This window comes from Delphinapterus leucas, unplaced genomic scaffold, assembly GCF_059928025.1.
Source record: "Delphinapterus leucas isolate spDelLeu-1000000601 "Yukka" unplaced genomic scaffold, BTC_Dleu_Yukka2 spDelLeu_asBTCV2_sq25, whole genome shotgun sequence".
Classification (NCBI taxonomy): Eukaryota; Metazoa; Chordata; class Mammalia; order Artiodactyla; family Monodontidae; genus Delphinapterus; species Delphinapterus leucas.
The window spans coordinates 14381360-14407648 of NW_028322234.1; the positions used below are offsets into that span (position 1 = coordinate 14381360).

Here is a 26289-nt window from a genome sequence, read left to right on the forward strand (position 1 = left end):
TCCTGAGGAGGATTAGTAGAGGAGGGAGGTCAAGTGGAAAGGGATTATGTAACCCAATCCCTGACATCTCCCTACCTCGTCCCCTTGGGCAGAGGGTAAACTGAGGCACGCAGAAACGGAACTCTGAAACCAGACCTGAGATCATTGATCTCTCGAACCCCCCTTCCCAGAATGAACGTGGTTGCTCCCTAGATTGTGCTAATAAGAGAGCATCCCTGACACGCCCCCCCAGCTCCGCCCCCATCCCCTCCCCCACCCAATGCGGAGGAGACGCAAGTTCTGGCGCGGGCGGCGACGGCTAGCAGTCACCGCCTCCTACAAGTGCCAGAGCCGGGCAGACAGCGCGGAGGCTGCGGTGGCAGCGGCCACGGAGCTGGCCCTCCGGGGCCCCTGGGGGGAGGGGGAGCTGTCAAGCCCCCGCTGAGGCCGCCGCTACCGGGCCTCCCCTCCCCCCGGGGCGGGCGCCATGCGGGGGGGCCCGGGCGATGCGGAGCGGCGTGAGCGCTGGGGTCGCCTCTTCGAGGAGCTGGACAGTAACAAGGATGGTCGCCTGGACGTCCACGAGTTGCGCCAGGGACTGGCCCGGCTGGGCGGGGGCAGCCCGGACCGCGGAGCACAACAGGTACCCCTCCTGGCTCGTGGCGCTGGAGCCCAGCCCGCGCAGGGTAACCCGAGCCGCTGAATGGAGCGCCGGGAGCAGCCCGGGACTGCCTGTGGCTGGACTCCAGGACCCGTTCCTATCTTGGGCGTCCTTGTCCCCTTCCCCCCTGCCCGCCCGTGTCCGGGCCTAATGGGCTCGCCCAAGACAGGACCACCGAGGCCCCAGGCCTGCAGTTTCGGCTGCCAAACCCGTCCCCCTCCTCCCTCGGGGTGAGGGATGTCTGCCTGGGAATGGGGCCGCGTGCGCTTTCCTGCCCACTGCCCGGGACACACCCTTCTCTGAAGTCTTTGCACAACCCGAGACACAAGGCCTGCACCCACCTCCAGGAGACACACCCTCCCCAGCCTCTATGTTTACATTCCCTTCCCTGTCCTTTCCTGGGCTTGGCTCTATGCCCCAGGCTGTCCCAGCCAAGGACCCAATCCTATCCGATGCCACCCTCAGCTGGGGATGCACCTATCAAAGCAGGAACTTGACCCCAAGCCCGTGCATGTGTCCCCCCACACCTGGAGGCCCAGATGCCACTGGACTGTCTCCATAGCACCCTGAGACCTCCAGTCAACCTCCCACTTTACAGATGGGAAAACAGAGGCCCTGCAGATGTTCAGTGTGGATGTCATTGCCCCACATTGCCCAGTGCTGTCTCCAAGGAGAGCTCTTGAAACTGCCATGTGGACAAGTTCATATAAGAGACACCTGGAAGGACAGGCTTTCAGAGACAAGAGCCCAAGTCCACCTACTCACTTCCCAGCTCTGTAACCTTGAACAAGTGACTTGACCTTGGAGAGCCTCATTTTGTTCACCAGGAAAACTGGACAACCACTGTCCACCTCACAGACCTACCTTGGCCTTGGGTATCTTATTGAGGAAAGAGATGATCAAGGGAAGGGGCGACTTCCCCGCCCTGGTCCTCTAGGTGCAGGGCTGGGGGAGGGGGACCTGGGTTCCTGGGGCATAAGCTTGTCTTGCCTCCTCCAGATTGGGGGAGCAGCTTCCCAGAACTCCTTCTGTCCCTTCCCCCCTTCCAGGGCATCTCCCCTGAGGGTGATGCTGACTCAGATGGCGGCCTTGACCTGGAGGAGTTTATCCTCTATCTGCAGGAGCGGGAACAGCGCCTGCTACTTCTGTTCCACAGTCTGGACCGGAATCAGGATGGTAAGGCCCAGGGATGGGGCTGTGGGGGCCCTGGAGATGCCAACGGGGTTAGAACTGGCAGTGCTAGGAGGAGGAGGGAGGGCCGCTTCTCCCTGATGACTCACAGGCTATTTTGGGAGCTCTCTTCACCCCCAGCTAGGTGGTTTGGGGCCCAGCCGGCCTATCCCACCTCCTTTTCCTTCTGGAGTGGGACACTATTATTTATTAGTCTTATTTTTCTGTGGGACAAAGATCCCCCCATATTGCTCCTGGATTCCCTATGAGACAGAGACACCCCCATCGCTTTTTCTGGGTGTCCAATATTGCCTCTCAACCCCCTGTGGCATAGGGACCCCCATAATTATCCCTGGATTCAATCCTTCATTCATTCATCAAACAGAAGACCCCCCCCAATATGGCCCAGTTCTACCCCTCTGATCCCAGTGGGTCAAGGACCCCCCCCATCCCGCCACAAACCTCACCTTGGGTTCCTGGATCCTCTGGTCTTCTTCAATATCCCCATTCCAAGCTGTCCTGGTCCTCCATCTTGGAGTCCCTACACACACACTTCCCCACCTCGGGCCCCCTCCCCAGGTCATATCGACGTCTCTGAGATCCAGCAGAGTTTCCGAGCTCTGGGCATTTCCATCTCGCTGGAGCAGGCAGAGAAAATCCTGCACAGGTGAGTAGCGGGGTGTCCAGAATCCCAGGTAACTCAGGTCCCCAAGACCCCTCAGCCACCTTGAGCCTCTGAGCCTCAGATCCAATCCCAAGGCAGTGGAGCTGAGATCTTGGCCCAGTTGCTTCCCCTCTCTGAACCTCAGTTTCCCCCTCTGTAAAATGGGGAGCTCCCAGTGCCAAGGAGCTCAGTCTACCCCCCCAAATCCACAAGAACCTCACTCAACTCACCCCTGGACCCAGGCACTGATTCTGTCCCACCTGTACCCCTCCCCCCGCAGCATGGACCGTGATGACACCATGACCATTGACTGGCAGGAATGGCGTGACCACTTCCTGTTGCACTCGCTGGAGAATGTGGAAGATGTGCTGTATTTCTGGAAGCATTCCACGGTGAGGTGGGGGGCGGCTGTCCCAGCCTGGTGGTCGGGCCCTCTTCACCAGGGCATGGGGGGAGGGGCTGGCTCAGGACTCTAGAAGGAGGAGCCCACTGGGAGCAGCCGAGGGATGAGGCTCTGCTCTCCTCTTCCTCCATCTGGGGCTCCCGGGACCCATTTGGGGAGGTCTCTGCCAGCTCATGGGGACCCTTCAGACTTACTGTGGGGCCTCTGGGGGTTCAGGGAAGAAAGGGCTCACCAGATGGGGCATCTGGTCTCCCACCCTCAACCACTTGGCTCTCTTTCTGCTGGTTTCTATTCCCCTCAATAAAGGATTCTGCTGCTGAAAAGACAAGTTAGGAAGCCACTGTCTTCAGAGGGTCTCACGGGATCTACTGGAACTTGGGAGGGAGGAAGCGCTCTGGATTGCCATTTCCGGGGTGGGAATCCTTGAGTGATGCATCTGGTAGGATCTGATGGCATCTGGAGGGGTCCATCCATGCGACCTGCTGGGATCCTCTTGGGAGATCCAGAGATTCCCACCCTGGGGGACCCATGAGGGGCTTGGTTAAGAAGTCTGCAGGTGAAGGATGCTAGAGGGGGGATGATCTCTGTGGGGGAGACCCCTGGGGATCTGGTGAGACCCCCAGGAGGGATCTGCTGGGCTCCATATATAGGAAGTCCCTGGTAGGATCTTGTGTGGCCCTGGAGGTATCTTCTGGAATTCTTACGTGGGAGACCCTTGGGTGGGATCCTTTGGAGGGATCTGATTGGCTCTGGAGGGATCTTTATGGGTCAGGGGCTTGTTTGTTTTGTCGTTGTTGTTTGGGGTTTTTTTTGTTGTTTTGTTTTGTTTTTTTGGCCGTGCTGCACGGCATGCAGGATCTTAGTTCCCTGATCAGGGATCGAACCCGGGCCCCCTGCAGTGGAAGCGTGGAGTCTTAACCACTGGACCACCAGGGAAGTCCCCTGTGGGGTAGAGACTTGAATAGGATGCTTTGATGGGATTTGGTGGAGATCCCCAGGAAGGATGTTATTATCTTTTGTGGAGACTGCAGGGCTGGATCTGGTAAGGGTCCAAGAGAGATCTCGGGCTCTCCAAGTGAGATTCACTGGTGGACTGGGATTCATTGCTGGGTACCCTGGGATTCATGGGGGAGATGCCCCAGTTTAGGGCAGAGTTGCATCCCCCCAGCCCCACTGGGGCATGACACCCCCAGCCTCTGCATCCCCAGGTCCTGGACATTGGCGAGTGCCTGACTGTCCCGGATGAGTTCTCGGAGCAGGAGAAGCTGACTGGCATGTGGTGGAAACAGCTGGTGGCGGGTGCGATGGCGGGTGCCGTGTCCCGGACGGGCACGGCCCCCCTGGACCGCCTCAAGGTCTTCATGCAGGTGAGGGGCCCTGGAGAGACCCACCCCCTTCCCTAGGCCTGGACCCCTGGAGGGGTCCCCAGAGCCACCTGGTCTTCCCACCCAGGTCCACGCCTCCAAGACCAACCGACTGAACATCCTGGGAGGCCTACGGAGCATGATCCAAGAGGGGGGCGTGCGCTCCCTGTGGCGTGGCAACGGGATTAACGTGCTCAAGATTGCACCTGAGTCGGCAATCAAGTTCATGGCCTATGAGCAGGTGGGGGCAGGCAGGGGGAGGCGTGGGCTACAAACAGGAGGCTTTGCAGGATTGGCCTGGGGGTGGGGAATGTCTGCAGGTCCCCAGGAGTGGGCATCTGCTCCCCTTCGGGATGCGCCCAGGAGGAGGACAGCAGAGGGAAGGTCCAGGTGCACTGAAGGCCCAATCCCTGAGGTCCCGCCACCTCTGTGTCTCCCTCTCAGATCAAGCGGGCCATCTGGGGGCAGCAGGAGACACTGCATGTGCAGGAGCGCTTTGTGGCTGGCTCCCTGGCTGGTGCCACAGCCCAAACCATCATTTACCCCATGGAGGTGAGAAGGAGGGGCCCTAGCAGAGGCTCCATTGCAGGGCTGGGGGCGGGCCTGCAATAACCATTTCACTCCAAGGTGGGATAAGCATTGGGATTATAACTTTGCTTCTTCTTGATTCAGACTGTAGCTCATTAGAGCAATGGTCTTTCATGTGTAGCTGGTCTGGGTATCACAGTAGTGTTGGTTTAGCTGTTTAAATAACAGTTGTGGGGTGCAGCCCTTTATGGATACGACTCATCTAAGGATACTGGTTTCCAGGATGCTTGTCCCCAAGGGAATCATTTCTAGGTGAAACCACTTTTGGAGAAATCATTTCAAGTTTCAGATTGTGCCAGGCATCACTTAGGATTCTGAGTGACGGAAAACTCAAATCACATAAATGAAGTCCGGAGGTGAGCAGTTCAGGGATGGTCTGGTGGCTTCAGAGTGTTAAGAGACCCAGGTTCCTTCCCTCTATCTTGTTCTACCACCTCAGCATGTGGCACCCACCTCATGGACTAAAATGACTGCTTGTGCTCCAGTCACAGCATCCATGCTCCAGCCACGAAGGAGGAACAGAGGAAGGAACACCTCCCTGCCTTTAAGGATGCTTTCTGACAGCCTTGCATACCTCTTCACCATCTGTTTCGTCAGCTAGGACTCAGTCACATGGCTACACGCCTAGGGAAACTGAGAAATGTAGTCTTTATTTCTAGAGGCTGTATTCTTGCTGAAAAGAGCAGTTTCTATAGATAAGGGAGAAAGTAACAAGATATTGGGAGACAACAGTGGGTGCCACGTGCAAGTCTGATAGGCGTAACCAGTTTGTAGGTATAGAGTTTGGGGGTAGAAGAAGATTCTAGAGCAAGTGGTTCTTCTATTTATTTATATTTTTATTTATTATTTATTTGGCCACACCAAGCAGCATGCAGGATCTTAATTCCCTGACCAGTGATTGAACCCATGCCCCCTGCAAGGGAAGTGCAGGGTCCCAGCTACTGGACCACCAGGGAAGTCCCACAAGTGGTTCTTTTAATTCAGTTATTCTCAGGGTATCTCCATCTAGGAGGTACAATTTCGAAGTGTCTTCATTCCTGGATGTAGTGATTCCGAAGGCAGCTTTTCCAGGGATAACCGGCTTCTCCCCAGGTACTGAAGACACGGCTGACCCTTCGCCGGACGGGCCAGTATAAGGGGCTGCTGGACTGTGCGTGGCGGATCCTGGAGCGAGAAGGGCCCCGAGCCTTCTACCGCGGCTACCTGCCCAACGTGCTGGGCATCATCCCCTACGCAGGCATCGACCTGGCCGTCTACGAGGTCTGTGGTCCTCCCTTCTCTGGGATCTGCCCTTCCTGTGGGGCTGGCTCAGTTGACCTCCATAGCTAGGGGTGGAGAAGCAAAGCACTGTGGGCCCTGGGATTCTGGGGAACTCCTTCAGGCATTGGACCTCCCCACCTGCCCCGCCACTCTTGCGCTTCCCACCGCAAGAACCTTCCATCTGTACTTTGGCCTTCCCGGGTCTCAGGACATGTGAAAGTCGGGGACCACTCTAGCTCCCACAGAAACGTGGGAGCAGGCGAAGATGAGCTTCAAAGATGCCCATCCCCCCCAAAACGTGGGTCAGACGCGCCTCCATCTCCAGGCCAATATCGTCTTCAAGGCCATTTCAGTCATTGCCGCCACCATAAAATCCATACCCCATGACCAGCGTCTCGGGGCCTTTATCAGGAGAAGCAGGAACTGGGAGTTTTTGCTGTTTCTCTTCCAGGGACCTCATCCATTGCCTTTCCCTTCTCCTGGTGGGATCACCAGGTTCTCCCAATTAGCACAGCCTCTGAAGTTCCCAGGCATCCCCCCACCCCGAGTCGTTGTATCCAGCCCAGCTTCATGGGTAGGCAACCTGTAGAGTCACCAACTCAGAAGGGCTCCACACTTGGTTGAATGCTTTGCTGTCACCCTCTTGAAATTCTTAATAATCTTTGAACAAGGGACCTCACATATTTTTATTTCGCACTGGACCCTGCAAATCACGTAGCTGGTCCTGATCTAAGATCCCCGGTACCTGCCATCCGTACCTGCCCTACCAGCACCCAGTGTCTACGGAGCCAAGTGAGACAAGGCTTCATTCATTCGTTCGTTCATTTATTCATGCATTCACTCATTCACCCGTTCACTTAGCAACCGTGTCCTCAGCATCCATGTGTTCTGGGTACTGTGCTGGCTGCTGCATTCAGGGAGTGCAACATAATTCTTGTCCTCCCGGGACACCCCTCCAATGAACAAAGAAGTCAAGTCAACCAGCAAGTAAGTAATTGCAGATCCTGGAGTGTTCTCAGAAGATAATAAACAAGACGTGCAATCGAAAGTAGCCATGGGCAGGAGGGGGGCGTGTCTAGGAATGTCTCTGAGAGGCGGTGTTGGAGTGATGAGTTGAATATATATCAGGAGGGAGTGTGAACAAGGGCACAGCCAATGCCAAGGTCCAGAAGCAGGAATGAATATGGCCTATTGGAGGAGTGGAAGTCTTTTTTTTTTTTTCCATTATGGTTAATTACAAGACATTGAGTATAGTTCCTGTGCTATACAGTAGGACCTTGTTGTTTATCTATCTTATATATAGTGGTATATATCAGCTGATCCCAAACTCCCAATTTATCCCTCCCCACCCCGACCTTTCCCCTTTGGTAACCGTAAGTCTGTTCTCTATGTCTGTGAGTCTGTTTCTGTTTTGTAGATAAGTTCATTTGTACCCTCTTTTAGAGTCCACATATAAGTGCTATCTTACGGTATTTGTCTTTCTCTGAATTACTTCACTTAGTATGATAATTCTAGTTGCATCCATGTTGCTGCAAGTGGCAACGTTTCATGCTTTTTTATGGCTGAGTAATATTCCACTGTATATATGTACCACATCTTCTTTATCCATTCATCTGGCAATGAACATTTAGGTTGTTTCCATGTCTTGCCTATTGTAAATAGTGCTGCTATGAACATAAGGGTGCATGTATCTTTTCGAATCATAGTTTTATCCAGATATATGCCCAGGAATGGGATTGCTGGATCATATGGCAACTCTATTTTTAGTTTTTTAAGGAACCTCCGTACTGTTTTCCATAGTGGCTGCACCAATTTACATTCCCACCAACAGTGTAGGGGGGTTCCCTTTACTCCACACCCTCTCCAGCATTTATTATTTGTAGACTTTTTAATGATGGCCATCCTGACCAGTGTGAGGTGATACCTCATTACAGTTTTGATTTACATTTCTCTAATAATTAGCGACACTGAGCATCTTTTTACATGCCTGTGGACCATCTTAAATGTCTTCTTTGGAGAAATGTCTGTTTAGGTCTTCTGCCCATTTTTTGATGAGATTGCTTTGTTGTTGAGGAGTGGAAGTCTTGAGTGGCTGGAGGGAGCTGAAGAGTCAGCAAGGACTCAATTGATCATGAGTTTGGGTTTCTCCTAAATGTGATAGGGAGCCATTCAGAGTCATGAGCAGAAATAAGACCTTATTCTGCAGCCTTAGTTCATTCATTCTTCACCCCAAAAGGGATTTCAGAGGTCTAAGAAGTTTGAAAAGCCCTGTGCCCTCTTGGCATTTCAAGATCTAAATTAGCCCCTTAAAGGCTCTGAGAAGTCCTGCAGAAAAGTGATTTACCCTTTTTTTTTTAAGCCCAGTGTTAGCCATACTTTTCCAGTCATCAGAACCTCTTTTTAACAGAACTGCTCTTAAAAACACCTATTTGGCAAATGCAGCTCCAGCCCCAAAAGGCGGCTATTAAAATTGCAAAGGCAGTAATGGTAAACGATTCTCATTTGCCCCTTCCATGCCCAGGCCAGACATCACCAATCCATCACAGCACTGAGTCCCTCTCAACACAGTTCCAGGCAGCCATTACCAATGCACTGGAATTGACTTAGGAAATGAAACCTATGAGCAATTCCAGTCCCAAGGCCAAAAAGAAGATCCTGGATTTACAGAGGCCTCACAGAAGGCTTCAGAAGGGATTGGCCAAGGGCACAGCTCTGGACTTGGGGGTGGCTCTGAATGTTGATTGTCACCTCTATCTTGTGGCTTTGGGCAAGTAACTTCTGTTGAGCCTCAGTTTCTCATCAATAAAATGGGAATTGTAGTGGTACTTGTCTTAGTTGGAGGTCTTCCAGAAGCAGGGATGGGGGGGCAAGTGGTTTTGGGGGGAAGTAGTAAGACAGGGAAGGGAAGGCAACCAAAAAGTATCGTGCTTTAGTATTAGTTTCCTAGGGCTGCCCTCACAAAGTGCCACAAGCTGGGTGACTTAAAACAACAGAAATTTATTGTCACAGTTCTGGAGGTTAGAAGTCCAAAATCAAGGTGTCAACAGGGCCATGCTTCCTCTGAAATCTGTAGGGGGTATCCTTCCTTGCCTCTTCCCAGCTTCTGGCCTTTGCCAGCAGTCCTTGGCATTCCTTGGCTTGTGGACGCATCACTCCAGTCTCTGCCTCTCTTGCCATGACTGTCTTCTCCCCTATGGGTCCTTTTTCTTCTTCTCCTCTTCTTCTACGGACCCCAATCATATTGGGTTAAGGGCCCACCCTATTCCAGTATGACCTCATCTTAATTCATTATGTCTGCAAAGACCCTATTTCCAAATAAGGTCATATTCTAAGGTTAAGACCCCAACACATCTTTTTTTTTTTTTTTGGTGGGGGATTCATTTAAACCCATAACAGTGCATTGTCAAGCAAGATACCACAGCAGACAGGTGGAGCTCAGTCCTGGTGGGGACCTCCGGGAGAAAGTGTAGAACATTCCCCCATCGGAGAGGCAAGGGAGCTGGGGTATTGATACACCAAGTCAGTCATCATTTGAAGGTTGCTTCTGGGGGTGCTAACTTCCCAGCACTGCCCACCTGTTCCTATGTGCTCAGAGCAGCCTTGCCTGGGACCAGATAAAATCCTCAGGCTGAGCCATGGATGCTTGGCCATTGGAGTCGGCAGGTTTGAGCTGAAGTGGTAAGGGATAAGGGGCAGGGTGGCCACCTTGGAGACTGTATGAGTTTCCAATGGCTGCTGTAACAAATGAGCACAAACTGTGGTTTAAAACATCACAAACTTATTATCTCACAGTTACGAAGGTCAGAAATCCAAAATGCATCTTACTGGGCTAAAATCACGGTGTCAGCAGGCTGCTTTCCTTTTGGAGGCTCTATGGGAGAATCCATTTCCTTACATTTTCCAGTTTCTAGCGGTGCCCATGTTCCTTGGCTAATGGCCCCTTCTCCATCTTCAAGGCCAACAGCACAGCATCTCCATCCCACCTCCCCAAGATCTCTCTCTCTGTCTCTCTCTGATCTCTGTTTCTGTCATCACATCTCCTTCTCTGACTCTTACAAGGAGACTTGTGATGACACTGGACCCCCCTGGATATCCTGGGATAATCTCCCGTCTCCAGATCCTTAATCCCATCTGCAAAGTCCCTTTTGCCACGGAAGGTACCATATTCATAGATTCCAGGGATTAAGGCAGGAACGGTAGGGGGGGCTGTTATTCCACATACCAGAGAGGGTTTAGGTGAGGTTTGAGTGAGAGCATGCAGGTAAAATGCTTGGCTAACACCAGCCATCACGGGATACAGAAGCCAGCCAGCAGGACCGCTGAAGCCAGGGTCCTGGTGTCACCCACCTCCAACCCACCCTCCTCCCTTTTCCACCCCTGCCAGACCCTGAAGAACCGGTGGCTCCAGCAGTATAGCCACGACTCGGCCGACCCGGGCATCCTCGTGCTCCTGGCCTGCGGCACCATTTCCAGCACGTGTGGCCAGATAGCCAGTTACCCCCTGGCCCTGGTCCGGACCCGCATGCAGGCCCAAGGTGAGGCCTGGGTGGGAGGAGGAGGTAGGGAAGGTCTCACGACTTGGGTCCACCTTCCCATCCCCAGCTCCTTCCCGTGAGAAGGCAGGGTCCTGGGCTGGGATCCTCCTGGATTTTGATGGCCTTGACTAAAGTCCCTACTTTTCTCTGGGCCTCAGTTTACCCTTTTGTGACATTGGGATGGGAGCCCTTTACCATAAGTAGGAGAACAGATAACAGCCAGTGCCGGAAGAGCATCCTAGCCATCTCAGCTGGGAGGCAGCTTTCCCAGCTGGTAACTTGGGTTCTAATTTGCAAGGCTGGGATATAGTGAGGTCAAAAGGAGGAGCAGGGCCAGGCTACGATTGTTTTACTGTATTTCTCTGTATTGCTCTTTTGAGGTTCTTTTTTCTTTTCTTTTCCCGCTACTATCCCTGAATCTTTTTTGAGAATTTCCTCGGGGATTTTAGCATTTGTGTTTTGTGGTTTTTGCCGGGGGTCATCCGTGCATAAGACAGATGTGGTCCTCCACCCTCAAAGAGCTCCCAAGCTGGAGAGGAAGGAATATGGTGAATAAATCATTCCACAATGAAGTATGGATTTAGGGTTGAATAAAGGGGAGAAGGAAAAGCTGGACTTAGACTGGGGTGCCAAGGAGGGCTCCCCTGAAGAGCTGGTTTGGAATGGAGGTTGGAAGGTTGAGTAAGAGTTAGCTGGGAAAAGGGAGAAGGAATTGAGCTCCAGGAAGAGGAAATTTCTGTGCCCTCTTCCACCTCCCCCTCCACACATAGCTGCTCTGTTTCTAGTCATCCCCAAACTTGGGGCCTCCAGATTGGGGTGAAGAGATGAGCAGCCAATTCCAAGGCCAGTAGAAGCCCCGACTCTGAGTGGTAGGTCCCACTGTTAGTCTAGCCTTCCTCCCTCCTGCTGCAGTTGCCGCCTGGCCCAGCCCTGGGGGGGAGGGGGGAGGGGGAAGCGAGAGGGGGACCTTTGGCCTTACCTGGCCTCCCCACCCCCTACCAGCCTCCGTCGAGGGAGCCCCCCAGCTGTCCATGCTGGGTCTGCTCCGTCACATCCTGTCCCAGGAGGGCGTGCGGGGCCTCTACCGGGGCATTGCCCCCAACTTCATGAAGGTTATCCCAGCCGTGAGCATCTCCTACGTGGTCTACGAGAACATGAAGCAGGCCCTGGGGGTCACGTCCAGGTGAGGGACCCAGAGCCCACCCCTCCCCCAGATCCCTCACCTCCATCGTGACATCCCCCACACCTCGGCCACTGGAGACCGAGGGCCCAGCCAATGGATCCCAGGTCCCCCTCCCCACGCATTCAGACCACAGGATCCCCACACTTCATCCACTGGGTCCTGCATCCCCACATCCCAGCCACTGGATCCCACGTTTCCCTCTCCCCCAACACGTACTGAGTCCTGGACCTCCACGTCGTAACCACTGGATCCCCCGCAACCCAGCTAATGGATCCTGATACCCCGACCACAGCAGCACATACCATGTATCTAAACTCCCAGACCCCAGCTGCCTCAGGCACCAGATCCAGTGTCCTCAGGCAGTACTGGATCCTAGATCCACTGGCAGATCCTAGATCCCCATGCTTCAAGTCCTGGATCTCCAAGCTTGGCCACTGGATTCTGGATATCAAGAAACCTCAGCGCACCGGATCCTGACAGTGCAATGCCTAGGTCCCGGGGCCCCAACCGCTGGATCTCAGACCCCCTCCATCCAGCCACTGGATTCCTGAATCCCTTTACCTCGACCCTGGGTCCTGGATCCCTCTGCTTCGACTCCCGGATCCCCACATTTCAACCATTATACCCTCAACCACCGGATCCCAGCTTTCCAAGCCCTGACCCACCAGATCCTCACTCCTCAGACCACAGTTGCGAGAGCCCAATGGCAGAGGAGCGGGTGCTGGCGACTACAGCTGTTGGACCCCAAATCCCTTCACTGCAGGCACTGGGTACTAAAACCTCATCCATAAGAGGCAGACCCTACCACCTCCAGGCACTGGATGCCAACCCCTTAACTCCTGGTTTCTGACCCAAGTCCTCCCAAGCACTAGATCTGGAACACTCAGACCCCCCCCCCCAGTCTAGCTCCCAATAGGCCAGTCAGTGTCCTGGATCCCACGCGCCCCCGTCCCAGACACACACCAGAGCCCGGAGACCTCTCCCCCCATGGCACAAACCCCATAGTCTACGGAGCCTCCAGGAAACCCAGGTCCTGGCCTCCCGGCTTGAAAACCCATGGGACTTGTCCACTGTCCTGACACGTCTCATGCCAGCCGCAAGGGGAGGAGATGCCTCTCCCAGGGCCTGCACAGACACTGGACCCCCTACCTCCCCAGCAAAGCCTGGACTGCAGGGAAACTTCTCTCTCAAATACTCCCCCAGCAGGGCCATGTCTCACACCCCCTTCCCACTGTCTAGGCTGATAACAACCCCCAGAGCCTGGGTCCCTTTGGAGGACCCAGTCGCTCTTTCTTAGGGGCTGGCAAGGAGGCAATCCAAGGCTGGGGACACATTAAGGGGGCCGCACACATCTCCCAGCACTGCCAGCCCCTCCCCAGACTTCAGAGTTGGAAGCCAGAAGCAGCTTCCCTAAACCCAAGCATCCAAGGATGCAAAACAAACCCCAAACTCCCCAGCCCCCCAAATTCATTCCAGGTCTATTTTTCTACCGGAGAGGAGCAGACATTCCATCCGCCCTAATTCCCAGTACCCCCACCCTGTATATTCTGCACTTTATATTTGGATTCTGAGCTTAGGCTTATTGGGGGACCCCTCTCTCCATTCCTTCCAAGTCCTTGGGGAACCCCATTAAAGGACTGTAAAAGAAGAACTTGGATTTTGGGGTGACAGGATGACCCCCCACAATGCTTCCACCTCCCCCACCTACACCACTCCCCACCTCCCTGCCTGTGTGTGTTATTTCAAAGGAAAAGAACAAAGGAATACATTTTCTAAGCTCTTTCATTGTGTTTTTTACTGAAAGGGGGTGGGTGGATGTGGGACCACCTCATACCGCCCACAGGGAAGGGACATGGGCCGACTTCCATCATACATTGTTGCGGGAGACCAGGAAATGACTCCGTGAGCCTCAGTTTCCACATCTGTAAAGTGGGTGTGGGGGAAGGTCCACATTCAAGAGCACTCCTAATTTTTCCTGTATTTTTTGTAATTACACAAGTGTGTCCTTTTCCTTGGGCTGCTTAAAAAGTTACCACAAACAAGGGGCTTAAAACAACAAAATTTTTAAAAATATTTTTCTATTGTGGTAAAATACACGTTACATAAGATTTACCATTTTAACCAATTTTAAGTGTACAGTTTTGTGGCATTAAGTCTATTCACATTGTCGTACAACCATCCCCACCATCCACCTCCAGGACTTTCTCGTCTCCCCAAACTGAAACTCTGCCCCATTAAACACTGACTCCCCATCCCCTCCCCCAGCCCCTAGCCCCCACCATCTACCTGCTGTCGCTATGGATGTGACTCCTCAAGGGACCTCTTAGAACTGGAATCATGCAGTATTTACCCTTTTGTGTCTGGTTTATTTCACTGAGCATCATGTCCCCAAGTTTCCTCCATGTTGTAGCAGGTGTCAGAATCTCCTTCATTTTTAAGGCTGAATAATATTCTATTTTATGGAGGGACCGTATTTTGTTTATCCATGCATCTGTTGATGGACACTGGGGTTGTTTCCACCTTTTGGCTATCATAAATGAAAGACAACAGAAATTTATTCTCTAACAGTTATGGGGGGTTGAAGTCAAAAACCAAGGTGTTGGCAGGGCCATTTTCCCTCTGAAGACTCCAGGCAAGGATCTGTTCGTGCCTGTTCCTAACTTCTGGTGGCTGCCCGCACCCCTTGGTGTTCTTGGATGTTAGACCCATCACTCCAATTTCTGCCTGTCTTCACGTGATCAAACTTTTTCCTATGTGGACTGTGAGAGTCATTCTCTAAGATGTCCCCCTATGATCTTTGACTCTTGGTGTTCACATTCTTGTGCAATCTCCTCTGTCATTGTACCAAGGCAGGTCTGTATGACCAAGGGAATACAGCAGAAGTGATGGTATATTACTTCCAGAATTAGGTTATAAAAGACATTGAGGGCTTCCCTGGTGGCGCAGTGGTTGAGAGTCTGCCTGCCGATGCAGGGTACACGGGTTCGTGCCCAGGTCCGGGAAGATCCCACACGCTGCGGAGCGGCTAGGCCCGTGAGCCATGGCTGCTGAGCCTCCGCATCCGGAGCCTGTGCTCCGCAACGGGAGAGGCCACAACAGTGAGAGGCCCACGTACCGCAAAAAAAAAAAAAAGAAAAGAAAAAAAAACATTGAAGCTACCATCTTGTTCATGTCTTAAGCTGCTATGTTTGGGGAGGGGGGTTATTTGTTATGCAGCAGTAGCTAACTGATACATATACACATATAGAGATATGATTTTTCACACACCCAGATAAGGGATCAAGCCTTGCTAACTATTTTGTATTTTTACTTCCTTTGAATTAATGATCAATGCCCAGAAGTGGGATTTCTGGGTCAAAGGATATGACTATCTCAGGGTCATGTCACTGGAAAAATTGTATGCAATATACACAGCCACCAACAAGGAATTAGCATTACCAGTTTTAATGCAGCCATGCCAGCACTGAGTATTACCACTTCATTTTATTTAATTGTGCCTGTTAACATTCATTTTCTTGTCCACACTCTTTTTTTTCTTCCAGTTTTGTTGAGATATAATTGACATACAGCACTGTAAAAGTTTAAGGTGTACAACATAATGATTTGATTTACACGCATAATGAATTGATTATCACAATAAGTTTAGTGAATATCCATCATCTCATATTAAAAATTATCTCATTAAAAATTAAAGAAATAGAAAAAAATGTTTCTTGAGAACTCAGGATTTACTCTCTTTCATATACAGCATACAGCTGTGTTAACTATATTTATCATGTGTACATTACATCCTTCATACTTATTTATCTTATAATTGGAAGTTTGTACCTTTTGACCACGTTCATCCAATTCCCACTCTTCCCACTCCCTGCCTCTGGTAACCAAGAATCTGATCTCTTTTTCTATGCATTTGTTTGTTTTTGCAGTGTAGTTGACCTAAACATTATGTTAGTTGCTGTTATACATTGTCCACGTTCTTTTAAACCGTTACACTGTGTTTGGGATTTAGGAGGCTCTGCTGACATGCAGTGTGACATCAGACAGGCTGCTTTCCCCTTTCTAAGCCTCAGTTTCCCCACCCACACTTTAAAGATGTCCACTGACATCTTTAAAGAGAAAAGAACTTACATTTATTAAGCAAGTACTATGTACCCTCACTCTGTGCTAAGCCCCCCTTAATGTAGATATGTGCTGAACACTTACTTTATGCCAGATCCAGTTCTGGACATGGGATGCAGAAGTGAATGAAACAAACAAAGATCTCTGCTCTCATAGACCCTACATTCCAGTGGGGAGAGATGAAGAAGTAACACAAGTGAGTGAATATGTAGCAGTGTAGATAGTCAAAGTGTTACAGAGAAAAACAAAGAAGGGAAGGGGGATGAGAAATACTGCAGGATTGAGTTTAAATTTTAAGTAGGGTGGTCAGAGAAGGCGTCAGGGAGAAGGTGATGCTTGAAGAAAGATTTAAAGATGGTTTAAAAAAAAAAAGATTTGGGAATTCCCTGGTGGTCCAGTGGTTAGGACTTGGTGCCTTCACTGCCATGGCCTGGGTTCCATCCCTTGTTGGGGAACTAAGATCCCACAACTCACGCAGCATGGCCAAAAATAAAAAATAAAAAAAGGAGTCATGGGGATGTCTAGGGAAACAGCACGTAAGACAGAGTAAACAGCCAGTGTAAAGGTCCTGGGGTAGTACCATGCCTGGGTGTGTTGGAGGAACAACAAGGAGGCCCATGAGGCCAGCGTGAGTGATGGGGAGAGAAGGAGGAGGTGAGGACAGAGAGAGGACAGGGCAGGTCCCGCAGGGCCTTCTGGGCCAAGGGGAGAACTGGGGCTTTTACCCACGGGAGGTGGAGCCTACAGGGCTGTGGGCAGAGAAGGGCGGGACCTGACTCAGGTGCTCACAGGCGCCCTCTGATGGCTGCTGAGGGGAGGACAGACTGTGAAGGGCGAGGGCAGGAGCTGGGGGGAACTTGGGTGATGGCCACTGCACTGATCCATGTGAGCGACGATGGGGCTGGACCAAGGTGGTGGCCACGTACATGGTAAGAAGCAGCCAAATTCTGGATATACTTTGAAGGTTAAGCCCACAGGATTTAGTGACAGACTGTGTGTAAGAGAGAAAGGGAGGAATCAAGGATGACCTCAAGGGTTTTGATCAAACAACTTTGAGGATGGAGATGCTCCCAACAAAGACTCTCATTGGATCCTATGACAACGCTATTTGGTAGAGTTACTCATTACTTCCAATTTCCAGCTGGGGAAACTGAAGCTCAGAGAAGTAAAGCAGGTACCCCGGGACTTCCCTGGTGGCGCAGTGGTTAAGAATCCGCCTGCCAATGCGGGGGACACGGGTTCGAGCCCTGGTCCGGGAAGATCTCACATGCCACGGAGCAACTAAGCCCGTGCGCCACAACTACTGAGCCTGCGCTCTAGAGCACGCGAGCCACAACTACTGAAGCCTGCGCGCCCTAGAGCCCGTGCTCCGCAACAAGAGAAGCCGCCGCAATGAAAAGCCCGCACACCGCAACAAAGAGTAGCCCCCGCTCCCCGCAACTAGAGAAAGTCCGCGCGCAGCAACAAAGACCCAACGGAGCCAAAGATAAATAAATTTAAAAAAAAAAAAGATGATTCTTTAAAAAAAAACAGGTACCCCAAGGTCACACAGCAAGAAGTGTCTGAGATAGGATTCAAACTCAGGTCCATCTGACTCCAAACCTATGCCTGTCTTACTTCGGGGACTAACTGTGTCTCTCTCTCCCAGAGCTCCAGAGCCTTCCCATTCTCCCCCACTTCCACCTCCTCTTGCCATGACAACGATACATAGTTTGTTAGTTTCCTATGGCTGTTGTAACAAAGGACCACAAACTTGGTGGCTTAAAATATTATTGTGGAGGTCAGAAGCCTGACACGGATCTCACTGGGCTACAATCTAGCTGTCAGCAGGGCTGGCTCCTTCTGGAAGCTCCAGGGGAGAATCTGCTAACTGGTCTTTTCCAGCTTCTAAAGGCCACCTGCATTCCATGGCTCGTGGCCCCCTCCTCCATCCTCAAAGCCAGCAGTGGCCAGTGGAATCTTTCTCACAACCAGGCCCTCTAACACTGATGGTTCTGCCTCCCTCTTCCCTGTTGAAGGACTCGTGAGGTTACATTGAGCCCCTGTGGTTAATCCAGAACAACCTTTCCATCTCCCCATCAGCTGATTCCGAGCCTGAATTCTACCTGCAAATTTAATCCACCCCCTCCCCCTTGCCATGTAATGTCACACGTTCACATGTTTAGAGGGGTTGGGATGTGGACCTTTCGTGGGCAGGGAGACACTCCCTCCCTCTCATATGCAGTGAGCTCACAAGGGCCTTTGTAACCTCATCATCCCCTGGGACCCAAATTTACAAGGCGTCCCTCCCACATGGTTGCTGGATGGGCAAACTTCTCACCAGGCGTTTGAACCTAAGTGTCCTGACCCTCCAGCTGCCATGGGAGCCCAACCTGAGGAAGGTCAGAAGGCTTGCTCGAGGGTCCAGACCCTGTTTAAGAGGGTCAAGTCCTTACTCACCAAAACTCACCCCCCTCCTTGAAACTGGGCTGCACCCATGTATATGGGTACGTGTTTGGGCACGTGCCTGAAAGCAAACTGGAGTATCTCCCAACACAGCAGCGGAGTTTGGGCACCATGGGCCTCCCAGAACCTCCAGCCAGGACTGCAGGGGGAGAAGGCTACGCTGCCCACACCCCTGCATGGCCCGCTCCTCTTCCAGCAGACCTGGATGGAATGCCACCTTGAAGCAGTGGGGACCGGGTAGGCCTTGGACTGGGAGGGGGTTCTGGAGATGTGTCTGGGGAAGGAGCTCCAGCCTGGCTGAGTGGGGGTGGGAGCCGGGTCTGTCCTGCAGGTGCTGGACACTGGAGAGCGGCTGATGGTCCCCATGGCTATCGTGGAGGTAGATAATCAGGGAGCCTTGTGGAAGTTTCTCCTCTCGGGAGCCATGGCTGGGGTGGTGTCTCACCCGAGCACGGCCCCTCTGGACTGTGCCAAGGTGTACATGCAGGTGCATGGGGAACATGGCGCTGGAGCTGCTGGGATGGGGATGGGCGGAAGTGGAGCTGATGGAGTTCAGGATGGGGGTGAGGGTGTAACCGGAAACAGGTACCAGGGTGGGGTGGGGACAGGGGTTGGAGTTGAGAGGATGGTACCAGGGACAAGGATGGGGTGGGGATCAGAGAACTGGGGATGGGGTCTTTGAAGACAAAATAGGACTGGAGAGGAGGAGAAGATGAGGGATGAGATGGGAATGTGAGTAGGTGTTGGGTTTGGGTCTGGGTCGTTTTAGAGAATTCTACGACTAGTGAAGGAAGGCATTGAAGAAGGAATGGGGATGGGAGCGGGTAGGTTTGGAGTTGGGCAGCTGGAGACAGGAGAGGTTGAGCTCCAGGCTGGGATGGGGATGGAGATGGGGTGGAGGTTTCCTCAGAGGGCCAGGGGCCTCCGTATCCCCAGGTCTACTCCTCCAAGACAAATTTCATGAATTTGCTGGGAGGTATACGGAGCATGGTCCAGGAGGCGGGGTGGGGGTGGGGGTGGGGGTGTCTGCTTGCTATGGAGGGGCAATGGTATCAACGTACTCAAGATCGCCCCGGAGTATGCCATCAAGTTCTCTGTCTTTGAACAGGTGGGGGGATGATCTGCTTTTCCCATCCCCACACTCAAGCCCTCACCTCTCCTGTACCCACGACCCCCAAAGCCCAGATCCTTATCCAAGACATATGTTCATCCTCCGGGTCCCAGACCCCTTCCCCTGGATGAGTTTCAGGAAGGAAGGTAGGTTAGTTATTCTCTCATTTTCCTCTCTCCTGTCCCAGTGTAAGAATTACTTCTGCGGAGTGCATGAGTCACCACCCTTTCAGGAATGACTCCTTGCCAGCTCCCTGGCTGTGGCCACTTCCCAGATGCTCATCGACCCCATGGAGGTAAGAGAATATCTGCCCCGTAGAAGATGAAACATGATGAGGTGGTAGCTGCTACTGCTTCCTCCTTCCCCTCCCCCTCTTCCTCCTCTCCTTCTCCATGTAAGATATGTATCAAACTTGTATTCCGGATGGCTACCTGGTGACCTCAACACTATTTACTGAATGGGTCCTCTCCTTTCCCCCAGCAATGACCCAAGACGCCACCATTGTAATTTACTAAATTGGGTAAATTACCTATATTTGTATATATTTGGGTTTATTTCTGACCTTTCTCTTCTTGTCGCTCTAGGGTCTCTTCATGCACTACTATCTTTTAATTTTTTTTTTAATGAATAGACTTTATTTTGTGGCACAGTTTTAGGTTTACAGAAAAATTGAGCAGAATGTACAGAGTGTTTCCATATACCTCTCGCACATACACAGTTTCCGCTATCATTAACATCTTGCATTTCGGTGGTACTTTGGTTACAATTGATGAGCCAATATTGATACATTATTATTAACCAAAGCCCAGAGTTGACATCAGGGTTCACCCTTTATGTTGTACTTGCTATGGGTTTTGACAAGTAGCCACCATAATAGCATCACACAGAATAATTTCACGGCCGTAAAAAGTCCCTGTACTACACCTATTAGCCCCTCCCTCCTTCCCCCAGTCCTTGGGGACCACTGATCATGTTACTGTCTATGTAGTTTTTTGTTTTTTTGGTTTTTTTTTTTTGCGGTACACAGGCCTCTCACTGTTGTGGCCTCTCCCGTTGCGGAGCACAGGCTCCGGACGCGCAGGCTCAGTGGCCATGGCTCACGGGCCCAGCCGCTCCGCGGCATGTGGGATCTTCCCGGAGCAGGGCACGAACCCGTGTCCCCTGCATCGGCAGGCGGACTCTCAACCACTGTGCCACCAGGGAAGCCCTGTCTATGCAGTTTTGCCCCACCATTTTTTCTTTATTTGGCTGCACCACGTGGCATGTGGGATCTTAATTCCCCGACCAGGGATTGAACCCGCACCCACTGCACTGGAAGCGTGGAGTCTTAACCACTGGACCACAAGGGAAGTCCCAGCCCCGTGTTTAATTTTTGAGACTTGATATTATGTCTTATTATTTTCCATCCCTTCTCTTCTTTATCAGTTTTCCAAGCTATTCTCTGTTGAGTTTTTCCATTCAAACTTCAGAAGCAATGCACCTCGTTCAGAACACAAAATCACCTACTGGTATTTGTTTTTTACTGGCATGATGTTCAATTCGTAGTTGAGTTTAGAGATTATTGCCATCCATATGATATCGGTTCTACGTATCCGAGAACATTTCCATTTGTTCAAGTCTCCTTTTTTGCCCTTTAATGGTCTTTTAAAGTTTTCTCCACATAATTCTTGCCCTTGTCTGGTTGTTTCTTTCTGTTTTTTTTTTTTTTGGCTGCTTTGGGTCTTCATTGCTGAGCATGGGCTTTCTCTAGTTGCGGCAAGAGGGGGCTACTCTTTGTTGCGGTGCACGGGCTTCTCACTGTCTTCTCGTTACGGAGCATGGGCTCTAGGCGTGTGGGCTTCAGTAGTTGTGGTGTGCAGACTCAGTAGTTGTGGTGCACGGGCTTAGTTGCTCCGCAGCATGTGGGATCTTCCTGGACCAGGGATCGAACCCGTGTCCCCTGCATTGGCAGGCGGATTCTTAACCACTGCGCCACCAGGGAAGTCCCCATTCTTTTATATATATATATTCTTTTCCATTATGGTTTATCACAGGACATTGAATATAGTGCCCTGTGCTATATACAGCAGGACCTTACTGTTTATCCATTCTGTATACAATACTTTGCATCTGTGAAGTGTTTTTGTTTTTGATTGTTGCATAAGAAATTACTGCACTCAGTAGCTTAAAATGATACGGATTTATTATCTCATTGTTTCTGTGGGTCACGTCTGGGCACTGGCTAATCGGGTCCTCTGCTCAGGGTTTGATCAGGTGGAAATCAAGGTGTCAATTGGGCTACCAATGAACCCATCTGAGGCTTGCAGTCCTCTGCGAAACTCCCTGGTTGTTGGCGGGATTCATTTTCTTATGATTGTAGGACCGAGGTCCTCAGCTCCTGGAGGCCACCCACTGTTTCCTGCCATGTGATCCTCTCCATAACAGTTTGCTTGTTTGAGACCAACCTGAGGGAATTCCCTGATGGTCCAGTGGTTAGAACTCTGCACTTTCACTGCTGAGGGCCAGGTTTGATCCCTGGAACTAAGATCCTGCAAGCTGTGGCATGGCATAAAAAAAAAGAAAAGACACAACCCAAGAGTGTTTCTGATGCTTCCAATCTCTCTGACGCCTTCTGTCTCCGGCAATAGACTCTCTTTTAAAGGGCTCTCCTGATTGGGTCAGGCCCACCCAGGACGATTTCTCTTGATTAACTTAACCGGTTAGGGGCTTTATTACATCTGCAAAATCCCTTCAGCTTTGTCATATCATGTAACCTGACCGAGGGGAGTGACAGCCCATCACATTCACAGGTCTCTAGGCATGCGGGCTTCAGTAGCTCAAGGGCAGGAGGGAGGGCATTAAATAGACAATGCTATCAGGGGGATGGAAATCTTGGGGACCACCTTAGAATTTTGCCTACCACACTCGGTGTGCTGTCTTTTGCACAACTGTAGAGCTGCCAATATTTTGATATTGGGGCATTTCATAAAAATTCCAGTAACTGGCTTCTTTCAGAAAATTGGCAGATCTGGCTACCTGGGGTCCACACTTGCGTGGCACTACAGTTGGCTGGCGTTAGGGCAGAGCTGCGGCAGACCCCACCCCGCTCACATCTCTTCCCTCACCCTTTTTTTTAAAAAATTTTTTGGCCACACCACGCGGCCTGCGGGATCTTAGTTCCCCGACCAGGGATCGAACCCGCGTCCCCTGCAGTGGAAGTGCGGAAGCTTAACCACCGGACCGCCAGGGAAGTCCCTTCCTCACACTCTTGGGCTGAGAGCACATACAGGCCGAGGCATCTGAGTTTGAAACTCAGCTGTGTGCGTTCCTGAGCAGTTTCCTTCTGTGTAGATGGGGACAGTGGCCATGGTTGGGGGTCACTGAGAGGATTAGATCAAACAAGCCACCTCACTCCTCATCCTCCCCAGGTGCTGAAGACATGGCTGACCCTGTGCCAGACTGGCCAGTACAAGGGGCTGCTGGACTGCGCCAGGCATATCGTGGAGCAGGAGGGCACCCGCGTCCTTTACCGCGGCTACCTGATGCTTGGCATCATTCCCTACACCTGCACCGACCTGGCTGTCTACGAGGTGTGGGTCCCGCAGAGGGGGGTGTCAGGGGCGGCGTGAACCCAGGCCTGTAGAGAGCTTCCTCCTGGCCTTTTCTTCTTCTTTTTTTTTTTTTGGCCACGTGGCATGTGGGACCTTAGTTCCCCGACCAGGGATCGAACCCGTGCCGCTGCAGTGGAAGTATGGGGTCCTAACCACTGGCCCACCAGGGAAGTCCCTCTCCTGTCCTTTTTCTCTTGTAGATGCTCAGGTGCCTCTGGCTGAAATCAGGCAGGGACATGGAGGACCCCAGTGGCCTGGTCAGTCTGTCGTCCGTGACACTGTCCACAACCTGTGGCCAGATGGCCAGTTACCCACTGACTTCGGTGCGCACCAGGATGCAAGCCCAAGGTCAGCCTGGCCCTAGAGGCGACCTCGCATGCCCCTCCCCACCTTGCCTCTGCTCTCTGAACTTTCTCATCCCCGCCCCAAACTGACTCCTAAACTCTCCATATCTGATCCTGACCACCTCTGCTGACCCCTGAATCCACCAAAACTTACACTCACCCCCAAATCTGATCTCAGCCCTTCAATTAACCCTGCACATCACTAAAACGAACATCCAGGGCTTCCCTGGTGGCGCAGTGGTTGGGAGTCCGCCTGCCGATGCAGGGGACACGTGTTCGTGCCCCGGTCTGGGAGGATCCCACATGCCGCGGAGTGGCTGGGCCCGTGAGCCATGGCCGCTGAGCCTGCGCGTCCGGAGCCTGTGCTCTGCGGCGGGAGAGGCCACAGCAGTGAGAGGCCCGCGTACCGCAAAAACAAAAACAAAAACAAAAACAAACATCCAGCTCCCAAATGACTCCCACAAACCTCCTTGAATGTGACTCAGGCCCCCATACTGACCTCAAGACATATACTCCCCAAATGACCTCCCAACTTCTCCACATCGGACCCAGCCCTCAATTGACTCCAGAAGTCAAACCGTTTCTAAATTTGCCAAATCTGACTCTGAGACATCCCCAAACTCATAACCACCTGCTGCAGTATCCTGGGAACTCCCCAGATGTGACCACCCCCCAAAGGGACTCTCAAACCCCTAAACAAATCCTCAAACATTCAAACAGGTCCTTAGCCCAGCACCCTGATCTTGAAAATGTCCCCAAACTATCCCTTAGCACAATCCCCAAATCTCTAGCAGATCTTAGAAATTGGAATGTTTTCTAAGATGTTCCCTACAACAATCTGAAAATTCCTGCCCCTCACTCTCCCCAAACTGACTAATTTCCTCTAAAAGTCTTCCAAACTTCTTTCCAACTGACACCCAGACCCCTTGCTCCTGGCTTCACTGACCCCCCCAACTTTCCAGCCCGCGCCCCCCTCCAGAATGCCCAGTCATCTCTGGCCCAGGCTCTGAGCTTGCCTCTGTCCCCGCAGACACCGTGGAGGGTTCGAACCTCACCATGTGTGGAGTCTTCCGGCAGATCCTGGCCCAGCAGGGCTGCCCGGGGCTGTACCGAGGTATGACCCCCCACGTTACTGAAGGTGTTACCAGCAGGTGGCATCAGCTACGTGGTGTACGAAGCCATGAAGAAGACCCTGGGCGTTTAAGCAGTGAACTAGGCATACCCTGGGCAGAAATGGACAGGAGGATCCAGTGTCCCCTGGCCCCAAAGAACCCTCCAGGCTTGGGACCCCGGGTGGTTTTTGTCAGAAGCAGGCTGGGGGCCTGGGTCAGAAGATTCCTGGAGGGACTTGCCTGGTGGCTCAGAGTTTAAGAATCCACCTGCCAGTGCAGGGGACATGGGTTCAATCCCTGGTCCAGGAAGATCCCACATGCCATGGAGCAACTAAGCCCATGTGCCACAACTACTGAGCCTGTGCTCTAGAACCCGCGAGCCACAACTACTGAGCCCGTGTGCCACCTACTGAAGCTCGCGTGCCTAGAGCCCGTGCTCTGCAACAAGAGAAGCCACCGCAATGAGAAGCCCGTGCACCACAACGAAGAGCAGCCCCCGCTCACTGCAACTAGAGAAAGCCTGTGTGCAGCAACAAAGACCCAACGCAGCCAAAGATAATAATAAATTAAATAAATAACTTTAAAAAAAAAAAAAGATTCCTGGAGCCTCCTCTCCAGGGTGCAGCCTGGGACTAGTTTGGACTCCAGTCTGACTCGCTGTGACTTGTCCTTGTTCCAGGGCAAATGGGTGAATGTGGAGACAACCAGGAATAAAGTGATGATTTCTGCTGGACGTGTCTGGGATACCTGGGTCCAGGAGGGCAACTGGGGATCTGTTATACCTGGGTCCAAGAGAGGAGCTGGTTATCTGGAATCTCTGGGTCTAGGACAGAACTAGGACTCCCTGGGTCCAGCAAGAAAGCTAGGGACCTGGAATCCTTGGTTCCAGGAAGTGAGCTAGGGACCTGGAATCCTGGGTCTAGGATAAGAGCTGGGGACCCGGTATACCTGGGTCCAGTGAGTAAGCTGGGAACCTGGAATACCCTGGGTCTAAGAAGGAGCTGGGTATCTATCTGGATCCCTGGGTCCTGGAGCGGGGATGGGTACCTTGGGCCCCTCAGTCCTGAATGGGAATTGGAAGCCTGGAAGAAGCCTAGGTCTAGGAGAGAAAATGAGGGCCTAGGATCAGAGCTTGGAGCTCGGATTCAAAGACCTTATGTGAAGCGGATGTGGGGTGTGGAATTAGAGTCTGGGATCCCTCGGTCCTGGGAGGAAACCAAAGGCCCTAGGCCCTTGAGTTCGGGAGGAGAGCTGGTTCCGTGAGTGCTGGAAGAGAAGTGGGGGCTCTAGATCCCTGGGTGGAGAGAGGAGAGGGGGTACAGTGGATCCCTCGATTTCCTCTTGCTTTGGGGCCACCCCACCCCCGGAAGCACCCGTCTCCAAGGCCTCAAGCAGGCCACGTGCATGGCCTACCCAGCCAGGTTCCTGGGGCGCTAACCCAGACGTCAGGCCTGAATTCCGGCAGCCGGTCGCCAATGCCCACGTCGGCTGCCATTCACTCCGGCTACGGCTAATCCCCTCCCGCCGTCTGGTGGCCGGCTCCGCCCCAATGCAGCTGCGCTTCCACTGGCTCCCACCAAAACGAAGCACCTTTATTTCCTTCATTGCCATTTGTCCGGAGAGGTGTCAGTCACTTTGCGCCCGCCCCCGCCACTCAACCATTGGCTTAGAAGACAGGACTAGAAAAGGATTCTGGTTAAGACCGAAAGTAATTCAGTCCAAACGCAAGCGCGTCACACAGATCTCGTCAGAGACTGGATA

General features: G+C 52.2%; 2 protein-coding genes across 8 annotated transcripts; both read left to right on the forward strand.

Annotated features, from left to right (window-relative positions):
* The first annotated feature begins 311 nt into the window (after positions 1 to 311).
* SLC25A23 (solute carrier family 25 member 23) lies at positions 312 to 12396 on the forward strand. Of its 7 annotated transcripts, XM_022556993.3 has the most exons (12): positions 313 to 622; positions 1690 to 1816; positions 2390 to 2477; positions 2755 to 2866; positions 4086 to 4244; positions 4330 to 4482; positions 4686 to 4793; positions 5922 to 6089; positions 6951 to 7076; positions 10474 to 10624; positions 11410 to 11493; positions 11627 to 11737. In XM_022556993.3, exons 1-11 carry the CDS (start codon positions 467 to 469, stop codon positions 11442 to 11444), a joined length of 1383 nt encoding a protein of 460 aa, XP_022412701.1. In that variant the 5' UTR covers positions 313 to 466; the 3' UTR covers positions 11445 to 11493; positions 11627 to 11737. The 7 variants fall into 7 exon arrangements, with proteins under 7 accessions (XP_089761692.1, XP_022412697.2, XP_022412701.1 ...); XM_089905566.1 differs by lacking the exon at positions 11410 to 11493 and having other exon boundaries at positions 312 to 622; positions 11627 to 12396; XM_022556989.3 differs by lacking the exon at positions 11410 to 11493 and having other exon boundaries at positions 312 to 622; positions 6966 to 7076; positions 11627 to 12396.
* Positions 12397 to 18190: 5794 nt separating this feature from the next.
* SLC25A41 (solute carrier family 25 member 41) lies at positions 18191 to 25499 on the forward strand. The gene is given in 10 exon segments (XM_022556994.3): positions 18191 to 18382; positions 18385 to 18471; positions 18686 to 18858; positions 19308 to 19370; positions 19372 to 19479; positions 19670 to 19777; positions 22890 to 23051; positions 23273 to 23420; positions 24447 to 24538; positions 24540 to 25499. Coding segments are annotated over 10 exon segments (1119 nt in total). The 5' UTR covers positions 18191 to 18285; the 3' UTR covers positions 24621 to 25499.
* The last annotated feature ends 790 nt before the right edge of the window (positions 25500 to 26289 follow it).